The 18,740-nt window shown below is 43.4% G+C and overlaps 1 protein-coding gene across 1 annotated transcript; it reads right to left on the bottom strand.

Annotated features, from left to right (window-relative positions):
* Positions 1 to 752: 752 nt before the first annotated feature.
* On the bottom strand, positions 753 to 17,945 carry fndc7a (fibronectin type III domain containing 7a; the record flags this gene model as incomplete). Its single annotated transcript, XM_080725547.1, has 12 exons — positions 753 to 796; positions 5,627 to 5,884; positions 6,345 to 6,599; positions 7,331 to 7,603; positions 8,349 to 8,606; positions 9,588 to 9,842; positions 10,395 to 10,646; positions 12,472 to 12,729; positions 15,430 to 15,690; positions 16,612 to 16,872; positions 17,361 to 17,373; positions 17,910 to 17,945. 12 exons carry the CDS (start codon positions 17,943 to 17,945, stop codon positions 753 to 755), a joined length of 2,424 nt encoding a protein of 807 aa, XP_080581673.1.
* Positions 17,946 to 18,740: the final 795 nt, after the last annotated feature.

Genomic DNA, 18,740 nt, shown 5'->3' with positions numbered 1-18,740 from the left:
GTTCAACTTCCTCCACCCATAACGTCATTACTGAGCACTTCCATTCTACTACCTGTACAGGCCACTTTTCAGACCACCGTGGACCCCCGCCACGATGACGAAGACATAATGGTAGAGTTCACTATATGACTCAATAGAGTTCCCACTGCAGCTACATCCAAATATGGTGTGTCATGCTGACTGACGGTATGACATCAGACTTAAACAAATCACGGGTAGAACTAACTTCATGTTCAGTATCATAGTTAGTATGATGGGGGGAGGGTGCACACCAGCCACGATGCAGGATTTATTCATTTAAATAGAAACATGGACCTGGACCTGGCAAGGTCTTCTTCAGGGAATGATCATGGTTAGTGAATGTATTATGGTCAGTATCATGGTCAGTATCATGTCAGTATCATGGCTAGTATAGTATCACGGTTAGTATCATGGTTAGTATCATGTCAGTATCATGGCTAGTATCATTGTTAGTATCATGGTTAGTATCATGTATCAAGTCAGTATCATGTCAGTGATATGATCTTTGAGGACTTCTGTACTTTAGCTGCCCTGATGGGGCAAACTGAGAGAGCATATAGTTGTTGTTTCTACACTGCAAGTGTGAGTCTCCATTGATTGAAGTTCATAATATGAACTTCAATCAATGGAGATTATACATGAATTAAAAATACTATTTATAAAGTGACATTAACTTGACATTACATATTGCCTCATATTAGCCATGTTCAAATGTTAGCAAGCTAAAGTGTTCAGTGGAGGATGTAGGGACTGTTAGACTGCTGAGTCATGTGTTCTGGCAAAGACAAATAGACCATAACTAATTCTTTAAAGATGTGTCTTCATCAGGGCACATACTGTAATTTGAAATATATTGGTGTGTCAATGGCAGAGGTGGAAAAAGTACTTACATTTTGTACTTAAGTAAAAGTATCAATACTGCACTATAGATGTACTCCACTACAAGTAAAAGTCCAGAATTCAAAATGCACTTGAGTAAAAGTATGAAAGTATTGGCATCAACATGTATTTAAAGTACCAAAAGTACAAAATGTTTGAAAATAGCAGATCTACAAGCTCACAACGCATCACGATGCGATGCGTTGTGAGCTTGTAGATCGGCTATTTTCAAATAGCCACGGTATAAAATATGGCTAAAGTGGTTTAATTATGCTTTCGAATATTGTAATTTATATCTGCAAAGTAACTAGTAACTAAAGTTTTCAAATAATTGTAGTGGAGTAAAAGTACAATATTCGCCACTGAGATGTAGAAGTAAAAGTATTGGAAATTGGAAATACTCAAGTAAAGTACAAATACTTCAAAATTGTACTTAAGTACAGTACTTAAGTAAATGTACTTAGTTAATTTACACCACCGGTCAATGGAATGTATGTTTGTCAAGGATTGCCGCTGACCCGACCCCACCCCACCCCACCCCACATAACTGACAGGACACAGTGTTGTAATGGGAAGAAATGGCTCACTTTATTGTCATCAGTTGGCTAGGAGACATGAATCCAATGAATGCACAGGTAACATTGAACCTGTCCCCAGCAATCTGATCAGACGTATCATCCACGGGGCATGCCGCGCGCAAACATCTTACTTATTGCTCCACTTTTACTGTGACCTTTTAGGAACACGACCACCACTTGTAACCCAAATACATACATACCGGTACACATAACATGCCCTATGGAGGTTCCCTACTTGGGGGAATTCCTATAGCGATTCTTTGATATTCTTTTGGTCTTTGAATAGCACCCAACCCCCCCAAAAAAATCAAATGATCAATTTGGAATAATTCTGCTTGTAATTTTGTTTTCTTTGGCTGCAAGGCGTATAGGCCTATTGTGTAGTGTTTTTTTGACCGACATTGTGGCATTGAATGGCTGAAATAATTCAAGTTTTAGACTCAGTAAGAAAAGCAGATTCTGAATAACGTAGCCTGGGGTATTGGAGTTCAAATGCATTTCACAGTAAAAAGCAGATATCTGGAAAAACTTGTTATTCAGGTGCAGTGGGTATAGAAAAGGAGAATTTAATACATGATCCTCACAGGCTTATTGTATGCGTTTAGTTAGTATAACTGTACCAAATTGTAGAGCAGTAACATCATTTCCACTCTTTATTTATTTAAGACAGATAGATTTATAGTTGCACAACCAAAACGTATTGTCACTTCACAGTTTATACAGTACGGAGCTGAGGTATTCCTAAGGAAAATAGCGATATTTTCAGCAGGCTATGTCCTATCTTCACTGCTTCTGTTGTATCAGACTTCAGACTCATCCTTCTGCACATCAGTGGATAGTTCCTGTAAGACAAGAGAGACAAGAATTGGACTGATAGCTTTTCAATTACAACTGGAGCTGCAGCTGCCATGCTGACTTTAACTTTAACATTGAAATGGAGATTTTGTTCATTTTAGCCATTGCTTTAATCAAAATAAAGTTCATAGCCTACAATGGAAATAAGTTCAGGCATGGATGTTCAATAAAGAAAACTAGATTGACTTCTGTGTGGTTCAAATGTATTTGTATAAAAGAGAATGGAACAGATTCTAGGGTTGCCCTGGTTCCCCCTTAGTCAGTTACTGTGTCCTCACTACAGTGCATGCTCATAACGTCTAAATCTGGATCACCAGTTCAATACGAAATCATAGGGTTTACCAGATTATCTCATGGGTCATAATGGTCCATCTAATATTCTTATACACTCCACTGCAAAAAATACTGTTAATTTAATTAGATAATGTAAACGTGGACCCATAAGAGTTAAATTAAAGGACAACTTTTTTTTTTTTTTAGAACAATGGTTCATATTTTTGATTGTAATTAGAGAAAAGAAAAGATGAGTGTTAAAATGTTTTCATTTACTGCTTTCTATATAGTTTTAGCGATTTTAATGATTTTAATTTCAGTGGGTGGGGTACACGTGTGTACAAGTGGCTAAATATGTCCTTTTAGACACAACAATAAGCCCATTCCCAAGATGCACCGCAGTCTTTCATGAGCAGATGTGACTTATGTGGGCTAGTAGTGTTACTGTAAATAGTAATAAAGAAATCGCCAGCTTATTGTGTCAAAAAAGACACATTTAGCCACTTCGCACGCATGCCCCCACCCACTGAAATCTAAATTCACTAAAACGATAGAAAGCAGTAAATGAAAACTCTTTTCTTTTCTCTAATCACAATTTTAAATATGAACCTTTGTTGTAAAAAAAAACAAAGTTGTCCTTTAACACGGATGTTACCGTGTGTTCAACACTTATGGTAGCCTTGTGCCAGACACACAGAGACACCAGATGCCTGTGTCATGTTCCTGCAGCACTTCTCCATCTTCATTCATGGCTGTCATCATGATCCATACGTTCTGTCCCTACAGACCTAGGGTCTGCACACCTGAGAGGTCCCAGAGGTACAGAGAGAAAGACCTCTCCAAACGCCTGTCTGCGTTCTCTCTGTTCCTCTACCCAGACATTCATCTCTATTGTTGCCGTCGTCCTATCGACTCAAATCTATGAACACTCTCGACGCTGTAACAGGAGACCCATGAATAGAGCGACGATACCGTAGGTGACTTTGATATCACAATCAACGCTTTAGAGGTGAGAATATGTTGCAATCAACACCCTGGTGTACGGATGACAGCATATTACGCAACATAACCTCAGAGTGTGTGTGTGTGTGTGTGTGTGTGTGTGTGTGTGTGTGTGTGTGTGTGTGTGTGTGTGTGTGTGTGTGTGTGTGTGTGTGTGCCTGTGCGTGTGTGTGTGTGCGTGTGTGTGTGTGTGTGTGTGTGTGTGTGCCTGTGCGTGCGTGTGTGTGCGCACGTGCGTGTGCGTGTGTGTGTGCTGTTGTGACACAGGTGGAACAAAGAACTCACCGTATTTAATCCACACTTCGCTTTCCTCGATAGATCACTGGTGGACATAAGAGAAGGGAATGAATTAGAGCAAACCTTTTTAGTTCGAGACCCAAAAGAGAGATTAGACGATTGACCCGAACTAGTGGAAATAGCAGATCTACAAGCGCACAAGGCGTCGCTTCGTGCCACGTTGCGAGCTTGTAGATCGTCTATTTTCACTACTTCTTAATTGTAATTTGTTATGTATGGAATATCTTACATTTGTTAGTTAGTTTGTTTTAAAATGTATACAATTATTGTTATTATTATTATTATTTTTTTAATCTTTTGAAATATATTGTATATGTAAATGTAGGAAAAGAAAATGTTTTTAATCGAGTCATGACTCATAGAAATTGGTTTGTGACAAATGGGTCCCAAGACTCCCGACTCACTGTTTGGGAAACAGTGACTTAGAGCAACTACTGTATATAATTACTACAAATTTATCATATATGTGAACTTCATTACGAGACAATACTTACCCATTCCAATATTTGCTCCTGAGCAGGACACTGTGAATATGATAGGAATACATTGAGATGTTTTTATTAGTTGATTGATTTATTGATTGATTTATTGATTGATTGATATTTTATTTACAAAAAATGCATATATTTAACGTATACAGTATCTGTCAAAATGACAAAACTCAAAAAGGCTTGAGACCACTTATTTACATAGTGGTCACATAACTACCGTGCACTAACATCATCTTTAAAAGGATCCCTGGCTAATACGACAAATATGCCTTAATACATTATAATTGTCCTCTATAACTACAATGTAAAATTAAAAACACCTTAAATATTGTATTTCTTCTAGAAATAGCTAATCTTTCACTCAATAGGGGAAATGCCTGTCGCAAGTTGATGATGTCATAAATGTCATGTGTCATTTTTATGGCATGCATGTGCAAAAAAACAAAACACAAACACATTTGAAATATTGATTTGATGCTCATATTAACCATAGGAAGTATTACGTTTGTTTTTATTTGCACATGCATGCCATAAATTCCATAGCGACAGATCACAAATTACATTTATGACATCATCAACTTGTGACGGGCATTTCCCTATTGAGTGAAAGATTAGCTATTTCTAGACAAAATAAAATAATTAAGGTGTTTTTAATTTTACATTGTATTTATAGAGGACAATTATAATGTATTAAGGCATATTTGTCGTATTAGCCAGGGATGCCTAACGGTATCCAGAGCATGGTACATTACACCAATGGTTCTCAACCTGTGGGTTGGGACCCCCAGAGGGGTCCCCAAATTATTTTGGGGGGTCCCCAGAAGTTTAGTTAAATGTTAACATTGTTTTCTCACTCAAAAGTAAACAGACCAACATACAGTATAAGTGTATACAGGGTATCTGACCAGTACCTCTGGTCAAACATTGGTCAAATTGTAAAATATTAGAGGCAGAAATTGTGAAAATAGCCGATCTACGAGGCGTTGTGAGCATGTAGATCTGCTATTTTCACAATGGAATAGATGGGGTCAAACTAAATGTAATGTCAACTCCTACAATTCCAAGTGCTCGTCACGGTGGGGGGGTCCCCAGTTAAAATATGAATATTTTGGGGGTCACGGCCAGAAAAGGTTGAGAACCACTGCATTACACAGCAATCCTCATACCGGCATACATCCTCCTAACGGTATCCAGAGCATGGTACATTACACAGCAACCCTCATCACTTACCGGCATACATCCTCCGTGGACAGAAGCTGACCGTGTTGCCGTCCTGTCCCACCGGTGCCACCACCACGGTGTAAACGTCCCCGCATATCACCTCTCCCACGTCACAGAAGCTGTTGCCGCTGCAGGTGTAGTTGGCCCCCGTGCCGGACAGCTCCACGCCGTAGTTCTGGGTCGGCACGCGGCCCGACGAGCGCCAGTATATCCTCAGGGACGAGTTGTCCGTCTTATAGAGCTTTATGCCCGCAGGACAGCAAGCGCCTGAGACGTGGCAGAGGAGAGGAAGGGAGAAGAGTTGTATTACTGTGTCGTGTTTTATTAGTTTATTGAAAGTATCCCTAATCCCAGTTGCGTATACCAAAAAACATCTCTGTGACAGACAAAATAGGCATGCAGGGAAGCTAACAGGGGTAAGAAATATTTAATGAAAGTTTATGTTGTTCAAACCTATGTTAATACAATGTAAATACAATCTCCATTATTGCTCAATATCAAAAACTTTGGTGCTTGCAGTTTTAATGGGGTGGTGTGTGTGTGTGTGTGTGTGTGTGTGTGTGTGTGTGTGTGTGTGTGTGTGTGTGTGTGTGCGTGTGCGTGTGCGTGTGCGTGTGCGTGCGGACGGACGTGTGTGCGTGTTTATATATCTGTGTACCTTGTACCCTAACCCTAACCCTAACATATATGTATGGATTGGGGACAAAAACAGTGAGCAAAAACGTACTGGACGAGAAGCCCTGGTAGCTGCACTGTGACTTGTGTCCGGTGCTGCTGAAGGCTTCCAGGCTCACAGTGTAGTTGGTGCCACAGGTGATGCATCCCATCACGCAGTGCGTCTCCAGCGTGTGGCACTTGGCGTGTCCTCGCGTGGACGTCAGGGACGTGATGTAGGAGCGAGCGCCGACGCTGGGCGACCACGTGACATTGGTCATGGCCTGGGTGATCTGTTCCACGTTGACAGCCGAGGGACAGCAGGGACCTTGGGGAGCGGAACACACAGTATTATCATCACAGAGTTCACCATGAACTTTGAGCAGTTTTAAGGGAGGGAACGAGACGGGTGATCTTCGGTAATCCAGGTTGATTGAAATGTTTTTTTTTCCCATGTAGTCACATTCTTTACTTAAGTGAAAGTATCAAGGGGAGTCGCACCAAATTCTGGGCCCTGGGTACAAGGATTCACTGCGATTCACCCCGATGAATGTTCTTCATAGGGGGAGGGGGTTTAACCCATATAGACTGGGAATGCATTATTACACAATATTTTGTGCTTTAACTATTGAAAAATAGAAGATATACAAGCTCACAGCGGGGCACCGAGTGCCGCGCTGCAAGCTCGTAGATCTGCTATTTTTGAAAAATCGTGAACAATAATTATGCAAGTCTTTGAATATTTCAAATCCTTCAAAAGGTTTTTTGAAGGAGTTTCCCATCTCAGAATATTTAGTTCCAGCGACCCCCCCAGAAGCAAAGTTTGAGTTACAAATGTTCGCTTAAAAAGTATTCAAAGGTTTGCACACATTTTCACAACTTTTCAAAAATAGCAGATCTACAAGCTCGCAGCACTGTGAGCTTGTAGATCTGCTATTTTTCAATAGCTAAATAATTAAGGCCCCACCACCTTGGGCCCAGGTAACTAAGTCCCACTTTTCCCCCCCTTGTTGTGATGCCCCTGCCGACTGACACTTGCATTTACCAGCGGTGTGTTACCTGTTTCTAAGGGCACAGTGAAACTGGGCAGACTGTGCCCCACGGCTGTGATCGCCACCGCCATGACCTCGTACTTTGTCCCGCAGGGCAGCGCTGTCAGCTCACAGGAAGAGGACTGCGAGTGGCAGGAGTGTGAGTCGGTGCGTCCGGTGGCGGTGATGGTGTAGTTGGTGGGTGCAGAGTTGGGGTTGGTGAAGAGGACTGTGACGCTGGTCAACTCCGTCTGGGTCAATTCTGTCTGGGTGACGTTTATGACCTCCGGGGCACATGGAGCTGCAAAACCACAAACACACAGAACATGAAGTAGTTGTCAAAATGTAATGTGTCACACAAACACACACACACGCACGCGCACGCACACACACACACACACACACACACACACACACACACACACACACACACACACACACACACACACACACACACACACACACACACACACACACACGCGCGCCTACATCTGCACATCTACAGGGTAGATATGCCCAAAAATGGCCTGGACATTAGGTTCGACACAATGTGCCCATCAACGACATGCAGTACGGCACATGCCCAAGGCGGCACAAACCAGCATGTCACATGCCCTTACAGTATATGAAAGATAAATCAGCATGGGCATGCTGAATGAGAGATACCCGCGAGGCGAGTGTGAGTGCCCACATTACATTAAGCCCATATCTGGAGAATCCCGACCACGCAGCGGACATCAATGTTTTTGTTGATTTATATTTTAATTTATTTACAGGTTTAATGTACTATTTATTTCTGACAGAGAAGCTGGAAAACAGCCAAAAGGCATGCACATCCCAAACCTACTAGGTTGGGTGCAGGACCAACAGTAACAATAGATAAGAATAAAAAGAGTCTGCACTCCAATTGCTGCTCCCTACTGAACGTTTACCAGTGGTGCTGATGCACCACAGTAAAGAACATACAGTTCAGAGCAGCAATTGGTGTGCGGATACTGTACACTATGTACATAAACATTTTCAATAGGTGTCAATGTCTTGTATACCTGTCTCCTGTGTGTGCGGTGTACAGGTGAGGTTGCAGCCCCTCAACTCGCTGCAGGGTGTGACCACCACCGAATAGAGGGTGTTGCATTGCAGGTCGGACAGCGCGCACACTGGCGCCGTGTCGTTACAATGGATGACATCATTGGTCTGTGCCGCCGTGGTCTCGTACAGCTCGGCCCCTCGCACCGACTGCCACGTGATCTCCAGCGTCTCGGTGGAGGCCAGCATGACCATGACGTCCTCTGGACAGCAGGGGACTGGGGGAAGATGACAGTGGCGTCAGTTCAGCAAAAGCTAAGGCATGACGAGACACCAGTCATGTTGTCATACCTTGGCAACAAGCATGATGAATTTATTTTAAGAGGTACATTTTATTTTCCCCCCTATAGCCATACCCAATTGATGCCTCTGGAAGATGATAGATGAGAGGGAGACAGATTATTTACGTTTTATTAACAGGTTCCCTTTTTTTCTTCAGTTTTATCCTCGCTTCTGGTCACACTGAATTAAATATACATGCATTTAGTTTTACGAAATATTGGGCTATCTGATGTGTTTCATATCCTCCATCTACAAGCTCACAACGCGTCGCTTTGCACCGCATTGTGATCTTGTAGATCTGGGGGGTCCCGACCCACAGGTTGAGAACCACTGGGGTAGTTGAGCTTACTGGTGGTGTTGGGACCTACTGGTGGTGTAGTTGAGTACTTTGCCCTGCAGGGGGCTGGACCTACTGGTTGTGTAGTTGAGTACTTTGCCCTGGGGGCTGGACCTACTGGTTGTGTAGTTGAGCACTTTGCCCTGGGGGCCGGATCTACTGGTTGTGTAGTTGAGCACTTTGCCCTGGGGGCTGGACCTACTGGTTGTGTAGTTGAGCACTTTGCCCTGGGGGCTGGACCTACTGGTTGTGTAGTTGAGTACTTTGCCCTGGGGGCTGGACCTACTGGTTGTGTAGTTGAGCACTTTGCCCTGGGGGCTGGACCTACTGGTTGTGTAGTTGAGCACTTTGCCCTGGGGGCTGGACCTACTGGTTGTGTAGTTGAGCACTTTGCCCTGGGGGCTGGACCTACTGGTTGTGTAGTTGAGTACTTTGCCCTGGGGGCTGGACCTACTGGTTGTGTAGTTGAGTACTTTGCCCTGGGGGCTGGACCTACTGGTTGTGTAGTTGAGCACTTTGCCCTGGGGGCTGGACCTACTGGTTGTGTAGTTGAGTACTTTGCCCTGGGGGCTGGACCTACTGGTTGTGTAGTTGAGCACTTTGCCCTGGGGGCTGGCCCCGGCCTCGTTGTAGGCGAAGATGGTGGTGAGGAAGGTGTAGCCACAGATGCAGGGGAAGTGGCAGAACACGTCGGTGGTGTTGCAGTGGTACTCGGCGCCGTCGTCCCTCTTGAAGAACGCCGCGTAGTAGTCGGCCAGCGACACGTTGCTCCACACCACCCTGCAGCTGCCCGGCTCCGGCTCCTGCACCCCGATATCCTCCGGGGCGCACGGAACTGAAAGAGGGAGTTCGGAAATGGCAATATTAGGTACTGGACATGATGACATACTCTGCATGCATGGGGCATACAGTATGCATAAGTCCTACACAGTATAATCAGTTTAATTTAACTACAAAGATTGAGCCTAATCGGGTCCATTTGGACCCTTACGATTTGGTTCCTTAGGAAGTACATATGGAAATACATTTTCATAATTTTAGAAAGGCCTGTATTCTGGCCCTCAAAATATGTCATTCCATATTTGGCCATTGTTGTATGTGGCACAACAAGATAATACATATGTTTTAACTGAGGGGTTCTCAAATGAGAGTTTGTGCCTCATAGGCAGTGCTTGGGATCCGGGGCAGGGCCCCCAGGGGTCAAATTGAGGAGGTTCAGAGTTAAGAGGGTCAGTGGCCATGATGCATAGTGCATACCAAACCGGGGGTCCTTCATTTAAATTTAAACATTTAAGAATCACAGTCATACGGTGTATACATATATATTTTGCTATTGTGATATAGCAGAGTTTAAAGCGGCCTGTGTGCTAAAGAGCAATGAACTCACACGTAACGAGTTCCCTTGGCTCAGAGGGGCTACTGGGTCCGGCTTCGTTCTCGGCGGTCACCGAGATAGAATGGACCTGTCCACACTCCATAGGGGAGAAGATGCAGGTGGTGTCCATGGTGGAGCAGTTCTGGCCGTAGTTGGAAGAGGCGACGTAGTTGCTGGCACCGGTAGCGGTGTCCCAGTACAAGGATATCTCTGGGCCCCGGCCGAACGACCAGAAGAACTCGGGGGAATCCGGCTGTGGAGGACCTGCAGTGGACCGTGGAGTTACAAGGGTATTAAGAACACCAGTGGTGGGAAAAGTCCAGTACTCACATTTCTTACTTGACTAAAAGTAATACTCTGTCACAGCTAAGTAAACTCAAAGGAATAAACATTTTACTTGAGTAAAAGTACAAAAGTATTGGTATGAAAATGTACTAAAAGTACCAAAAAGTGGTCGAAATGTGGTTAATGTGTGTTTTGTAATAACAATCTAAATCTTCAAAGTAACTAGTAACTAAAGTTTTCAAAAAATTATAGTGGAGTAAAAGTACAATATTTGCCTCTGAGATTTAGTGGTGTAGAAGTAAAATAACTGAACATTGGAAATACTGCAGTAAAGTAAAAACCCCAATTGTACTTAAGTACAGTACTTACAATAAGTAAATGTACTTTACTTATGTAGTTACTTTCTTTACACCACTGATTGAGATACAGGGGCATTAAGACCACAGACAGTGGATCATGATTTCGGAGACAGATAATTATTTTTAATCTGCACTGTTTTATTATGCTTCTTTAAATTTGTTATTGTATTCCAGTGTCCTTTGCTCTGTGTCTTGATGTCTAATGTTTTACACAAAGCACTTTGAATTGCCTTGTTGTTTAGAAGTGATGTACAAATAAACTTGCCGTGCCTTGCTTTGCATAAGACGATTGTTGGAGATGATGAGTGAGTGAAATTCTACTGCTATAATGGTCAGAATTGGCAAAGTATACAAATGGGTTGTACACAGGGTAGGCCCTATAGCATACATGGGCAACTGGCGGCCCGGGGGCCACGTGCAGCCCTCACCTTCGCTTAATGCGGCCCGCAGGTTAATACCGGAATACTGATATATTATTGATTTCAGCTGTTACAGTTCCAAACATGACCTGCTTTAATTCCGTCAGTTTATTTTAGTAGTTTAATGACGAGTATAGTAGTATTCAAATGTATTTTTTTTATGTCCAATGTAAGTATTTGTATTTAGGTTCATAGAGTCAACCTGAATATAGGTCTATAACTAAATGTGTTTGAAATTAAATAACAAAATTACATTTCAGGATTCCAATTAAAAAATAACAAAAAATAATTCAGAAGAAGCAAAAATAGCCGATCTACAAGCTCAAAACGCATCGCAGCGCGGTGCGTTTTGAGCTTGTAGATCGGCTAGATCTGCTAGATCTGCTAGATCGGCTAGATCTGCTAGATCGGCTAGATCTGCTTCTTGTGTATGAGATACTAGAATGACAAAGTAGGAAGTAGCAATATGCAATGTGGCCCTCTGGAGTGAAGGTGGAAATATAGTGGCCCTCGCCATCATCAAAGTTGCCCATCCCTGCCCTATAGGGAAGGTTGCTACCTATGGAAGCTTATTACTGTCATGGCAGGCAAATTAAAAACGGATCATAATCATGTTAAAATGGGAAAGGTTACATGTTCTATCCGTCTGTCTTTCAATGTTATATGAGATACTTAAAGTGTGGTTCCTGTGGAAATAAGCCTCGGCTTTCTAGGATCTCCTTTTAGTTGACCTTGTACCAGTGATTTGTACTGTCATGAAACTGTACTTTTTTCTATTGCAAACTTCTAATAAATTTGTCAATCAATCAATCAAAAAAAACATGAAGTTTTTGATGTTATAACAAGATTTCTTTTACACATTTTAACATATAATAATGTAAGGACAGAGATAAATATGTTTTTTAAAGCCTAACAAATATGACATATATATATATGTGTATATGTATATAATGTCACGCTCGTTGGGGGTCTTGTTTTCTGCAGACCATGGTGTGCCTCTCTCTCCATAACGTGGCCCATGCTTACGTGTGATCTGGCACTCGGTGATGTCGTCTCCTGTGCGGCCCTCGGCGTCCCAGGCGGTGGCCTTGATGCAGTATGTCTCTCCGGCCTCCAGCTCCTCCACCACCAGCGTGTGCTGGGTGGTGTTGAGGATGGTGCGGTTGTCTGTGCCCTGCTGGATGATGCTGAGGGTGTACTGGACCGCATGCTCCACGGGGGACCAGTCGACCACGATGGAGTCGTTGCTCGGGGAGGACGTGAGCACCAGGGGAGCCACCAACACTATGGACAAGACAGGCACACAAGGGATTCCACAGGAGAGCAATGGATTAGCCCAGTGTTTCTCAAACGTTCACATTTCAAGGTCTCCCCATAATTAACTCTGACAGTGTACAAATGAAACCAGATGGGTTCATTTGGTTCCATTTGTACACTGTCAGAGTTAGAGAATTGTATGAGTCAATTAAGACCCCCTAAAGCAGGGGTCTCCAACAGGGGGTCCGGGACCCCTAGTCCTCAGAGTTACTACAGGGAGTCCTCCAAATCTTTGTGTGATTTTTTTTTCTCTGAGAACTTTAGCCTAAAATAGCCGATCTACAAGCTCACAACGACTCACAGCGCGAGGCGTTGGCGTTTAGTCAGTGTAGAGGGCGGAACAGAACAGACTATTTACAGAGTGAAAGGTCAAGTTTATATAAGTATTGACGGTTCAAGAGGTTAAATATCTGAAAACACAAATTGACAGGAATCCAAAATACACTATATGGAATCTATGAACAGGTTGTGGGGGTCCCTCCCTGCTTCATCTCTCTCTCAACTAAGGGGTCCTTGGCCTGACATTGAAGACCCCTGCCCTAAAGGAACCCACAGCGTCCCTCGGATCCACTTTGAGAACTACTGGATAAGCCAATATACCGGTAGGTACGTACAGCATATGTGGCTGGTTTTCGACGTGCATTCCGGGGACCTGCATGGGGTCCTTGAGGGGCTAATGGATCAATAGTTAGGAACCAAAAATGGAACAGAATGGACGGTCCATTTGGTTCCATTTGTTAAATTATAACAAATGGATTGTACAGGGTGGATTGGGGTCCCAAGAAAAAAAGGTAGTCTGTGGTGTAATGCATATGAAATTGAGGGTCTGTGAAATTAAAAAAGTCCCCCCCCCCCCCCCCCCCCACCCCCCAGGTGTCCTTGAGAGCGGAAGTGGTCCTCAGCTAAATTATAATCAGGAGCCCTTGTTTGTATGCGCTCTATGGGGTCGGCAGTCTGTAATGTACTGTACATCAAATATTGAGAATCATTGCGGTATAGGTGGCTGTTGTTGCGTAGATGCCGGGGGTGATGGAAAAATTTGGCAAAAAATGTACAAAATGGACAGACATACCACTGCTTTGCCTTCCATAACCAACCCCCTCCCCCCCTCCGTTTATTTTTATTTTCTTTGAAAGAAGTGTGAAATAATGATGGATTTTTTTAAGAGATTGCATTACATCGACTTCTCCTTCGGGAGAGGAGACAACCTAGTTCTCATGGTTTTCCCTTTCATATTCGAGAGAATGGCAAAGCGCAGAGAGATGGATACAGTTTCCAACCGAGCCTGTTTCGCTACCCAAAGTCAACACTCCTGACAATGGGATGGTCAAATGACACTCCAGTGTGACCGGTGGAGTTAGGTAGGAGGCTATTGTCCCCTGGCAACAACAGGGACACTGCCGTTTCAGCCATAAACTGATTGCCATCTTAAGTAAACCATTTTTAATCTTTCATCGTCTGAGCATGTGTAAACGATGAGAGAGGTCCATTGTGTCTATTCTTCTGCATCGCAGATTGAAGGCTTTGTGGTTTTGCTCATATCCATTGTTTGCACCGACAAAGTGCTTCAAGTTCATTCAGAGGCCCTTCGCCGCGCACCAGAGAGTGATGCAGGGATGGTGCTATGTTATGTACAATGTATGTTACCTAGGCCAGTGGTTCTCAAAGCGGGGTCCTTCGGAGGATTCCAGGGCATCAGAATCTGTTTAACCTCTTCAACCCTTTATACATTGACCATTTGAGAATATCCCACCACAGCTAGTAGATGTGATACTTTCATTTTCCCCAAACAAATCTTGTATGGGAGGTCCCTGGCACAAAATATTCAGATGGGGGTCTGCGGCCCAAATGCACATTCATTCGACGGTCCCTCTCATGAGAAAGGTTTGAGAACCACTGACTTAGTCTTAGAAGAGCGCAGAAGTGTGTGACCAAAGAGCTTGTCACGCCTTGAATCGAAGCCGTCTTTACTTTAGTATTAATGGCTGTGTCATAACCGTCCAGGTGACTGCTCGTCAACGTGGGCCAGGGGCTCCAAATGGACCCTAATGGGTCAGTAACTCTGAGAGTGGACAAATGGAATTTGGAATTTGCACACTCTCAGTTAAATTAACAGCCAACCGCTGAGTATTTTACAGACTGCACTCCCATAGATCAGTGGTTCTCAAAGTGGGGTTTGGGGACCCCAGGGGTCCTTGATGGAATTCCAGGGGGTCCCCAGCTAAATTATAGATAGGAACCAAATGGACCCTTGTGGGTATGTAACTCAGAGATTGTATAAATGGAACCCGTTCCATTTGTACACTTTGTACACAGTTAAATTAACATTGATTTTACAATATAGATTGGGGTCTCAGAGAGAGAAATGCCATTAAATGGGGGTCCGTAGCCAAAAACTGTCAAACTGGGGGTCCTTGAAATTAAAATGATTAGGAATCACTGCTAGAGCCGTACAAATCTTCTCTTGTGGGGTCCCTGGAATATCTTTTCAAATGGGGGTCTAAGTGTGGACAAAGTGTCAATTTGGGGGTCCTTTACAAAGTTTGAGAAGCACTGCCATAGATTGCAGTGTCCGTGGCCTATATTGCATTTTCAAACCGCTGGTCCTTGAAATGGAAAAAGGTTGAGAATCACTGGTGCGGGACCAGGTGACTCATGTGTGTTTACCTGTCCTGGCCTGGCGGGTGTACGACGGCTGGCTGCGACCGCCAGCGTTGACCGACATGACGCTGAGGGTGTAGTCGGTGTAGGCCTGGAGCTGCAGCACGGTGCTGGGGGAGCCGGACACCTCCGTCTCGGAGAAGAAGCCCTGCACGTCGTTCTCCGCCCTCAGGATGTAGCTGGTCGCCCCCGACACCTCGGTGAACTCCACGGTGATGCTGTCGCTCTGCTTGGAGTAGACCTGCTCGATGGTGGGGATCTCGGAAGCTGGAGAGAGAGAGAGAGAGAGAGTGGAGAGGCCGGGCAGACAGACAATATTAATATCTAAATCTACTTGTTCGTCTAAAGACGATGTATAAACTGTGTTGTGCGATGGTGTCGTGCGCCAATGAATGATTTCAGCATGTGACATCGTTGAAAGATGGATTATATATGCATACATCAACTTGAGTTGCTACCCAAGTTGGAGACAACTCTCGGTTCCATTTCCAAGTCACTCTTTTTGAAGTATTTCTGTACACAATGTGAAAGTATATAAATAAAAAAATAAAAAAATGTTGCTTTATTGTCTTGTAATAATTGCGAACGTAATGTGTGAATGTTGTCTGACCGATTAGTTGATTTAATCGATACATCTGTAAATAATTGTTTGCTGCCGCATGCAATCATACAGCAGGCTTTCGAGGTTGGTGAGGTTGAGAACTGAACATTCCAACGTTGACTTAATGACTTCACATTGGCTACTGGTTACATATCGTCGTTGTCGGGTGGAAACCTTGTATGTCCAAAACCGTTAGTTTTGCATTTATCATTTTAAAAATTGATAAATTTTTAAAATTTATCATCTAAACTAGTGAAAACAGCCAATCTACAAGCACATAACGCCTCGCGCCACGAGGCGTTGTGTGCTTGTAGATCTGCTGTTTTCACTACCTTTGTGCGACGGCCTTGTATGATGAAGCAGGGCTTCACTTTGTGAAAAAACATACACATTTTAATCTTGGAGATACGAGGTTTCTGCCCGACAGTGACGGTGACGATATAGAGTTTGGAAACAACTGACAACAAACTAACAGAGTCTTGGTCAACTGAGACCAAACCGATTACTCGGCTGATGAACACTGTGGTCTTAAGGACACGGTGTGTCACCGAGTCACCGGCATGGGTGCGCCGTCGATCTGTGCTGACCTGTGGTGTGTTCGATCTCGGCACTGCTCAGGACGTTCATGGCGTCATCAATGGCCTCCACCCGCATTGTGTAGACCGTGTCGGGGACCAGGGGGGTGACGGAGCCCATCACCGTGGTGCCGGCGAACTGAGCGAACACCTGTCTGTCTTCCGGAGAGTTCTTGGGCGTCGCCGTGACCTTGTAGGAGCTGGCGCCCTCGTCCCTGCTCCACTGCACCGTCATACTCTTAGATGTCACTGTGTACACCGACACGGTGATGTCTGAGGGACGGATGAGAGGGGACATATACGTGAAATCAGACCCCCTGCTTGGGGGGAAATTATCTCCAGGGAGGAAACACTGTTAAACATGTCATTACATCAATAATTGTACAAAAATGTCAAAAAAATGTGTTGAAGTATAAAATAGGGATTGTGTGATCAAACACTGTTATAGAGGCATTTACTGTATTGGCATTTCAGCACACGTACTGTACTGTACTGTACTGTACTGTACTGTACTGTACTGTACTGTACTGTACTGTACAAAAAACAAATGTTCAGCATTCACAACATAAAGAAGTTGAAGTTGGCCACCAGGCACCAACACAAATACGTTATGAAACATTGGATTTTTTACTTCAACAAAATGTGTGGGATGTACTAATTGATTAAATAATCAAAGCAAAAAGTCACAAAAGATATATTTCAAATGCAGTTGTATTGTCAGCTTGGGCCTGGTCATGCAAACGTAAAAGAGGTGTATTTACCATCAGCCTTTATCTGAAAGGGAAAGAGAAAACAAATCAGAAAGCAGTAAATTATTGGACAAAGAGACAGAGAGAGAGAGAAAAAGGGGGATGTTTTCCAGACAAGGACATATAATTCCGGTGTGTGGCAGCCGGCAGGATGTAGGTATTTCACATTATAGCCTATCCTGAGGCAAATTATCCTCTGGTATCATATTCTCAGTGCATGAGAGGCTGCAGGCGGCACATTAGCTTCACTCAACACAGATTTCAGCGCTGGTCAGTGCAGGTATTTCTTTCAGGTCGGAATGAATTTGTCTATTGAGCCGGGGTTGGCCATGCCACATGCACTTGTTGAAAGCAATGATACTCAAAAGAGGCTGTGTGTTATTAACAAAGTGATCCCATTATATTCTGCCTCCTCAGCACTGTGTACGCCGACCATAGGAAACGTGTAAAGTATGAAGAAACAATTATATAGACACTACTTCTCACAACAATGTAGACAAAATGTTTTTTAAAGGTTTATGAAAATAAAAATCTTACAGTGAGAAAATTACATCATCTTACCTGTGTCAAGCCCAGTAAAAGCAGCAATTTTATCATGTTTAAATGTGTCGATAGCATCTTGTTCTTGTTCCCGGAGAGCTGCTGCCTTGAGGCTAGGTTTATGTCAACTATGTCTTCAGGGTAGCAGCTCAGCCTTAAATTGAACTTTTTTTTCTTTTTTTCTTCTTCTTTTTTTATGAATCGACAGGTCCTTTATTGTTTCAGCGAATACCAGAGGAGCCGAGAGGCGTAACTCCTCCCCCTGGGGCTGTTTGAGCAGCCAATCAGAGCAAGAGGTTGAATTTCACCTGTACTGAACAGGTGAGACTGCACTGATTGGTACAGTGAGGCACTAGGCAGGCAGTTATACAGCTTATCTGTCATAAATGATAACACAACTGGTTATATCTTTAAATGTTTTGTTTTTGCCATTGTAACAACTCTGTTGTGTGTGCTTGCTCTGTGCTTTTATTGATAAATTGTGTGTTTTTGTCATTTGTTAATTTGTCTTGATGCCTGTATGTACCCCCTTACAAGAGACATTATAAAATAACATCTTAACCACTGAAGCTCCATTTCAACAATAGCAAAAGTAGTCAATCTACAAGCTTACAACATGTTGCATCGCCGCCTATACTGAGAAGCCCAAAATAGGGCAAAACCTATACAATAAGGAAAACAAAATGAAATATTCCTGATTTTTTTTCTGATATAATTCCCAACTTTTGAGCCAGGGTTGTTTTCCCACTAAAGTCTATAATTTGTTCTCTTCATAGTGCGACACAGTATAAATTAATATGCTTAATACGACCTCTAGGCTATACCAGCATCTCAGTGGAAAAATGTGCAGTC

The sequence above is a fragment of the Nannobrachium achirus genome (genome assembly GCF_963921795.1).
Source record: "Nannobrachium achirus genome assembly, chromosome: 5".
Taxonomy (NCBI): domain Eukaryota; kingdom Metazoa; phylum Chordata; class Actinopteri; order Myctophiformes; family Myctophidae; genus Nannobrachium; species Nannobrachium achirus.
Note: the sequence above shows the minus strand (reverse complement) of the source record. Positions and strands in the feature narration are given on the sequence as shown.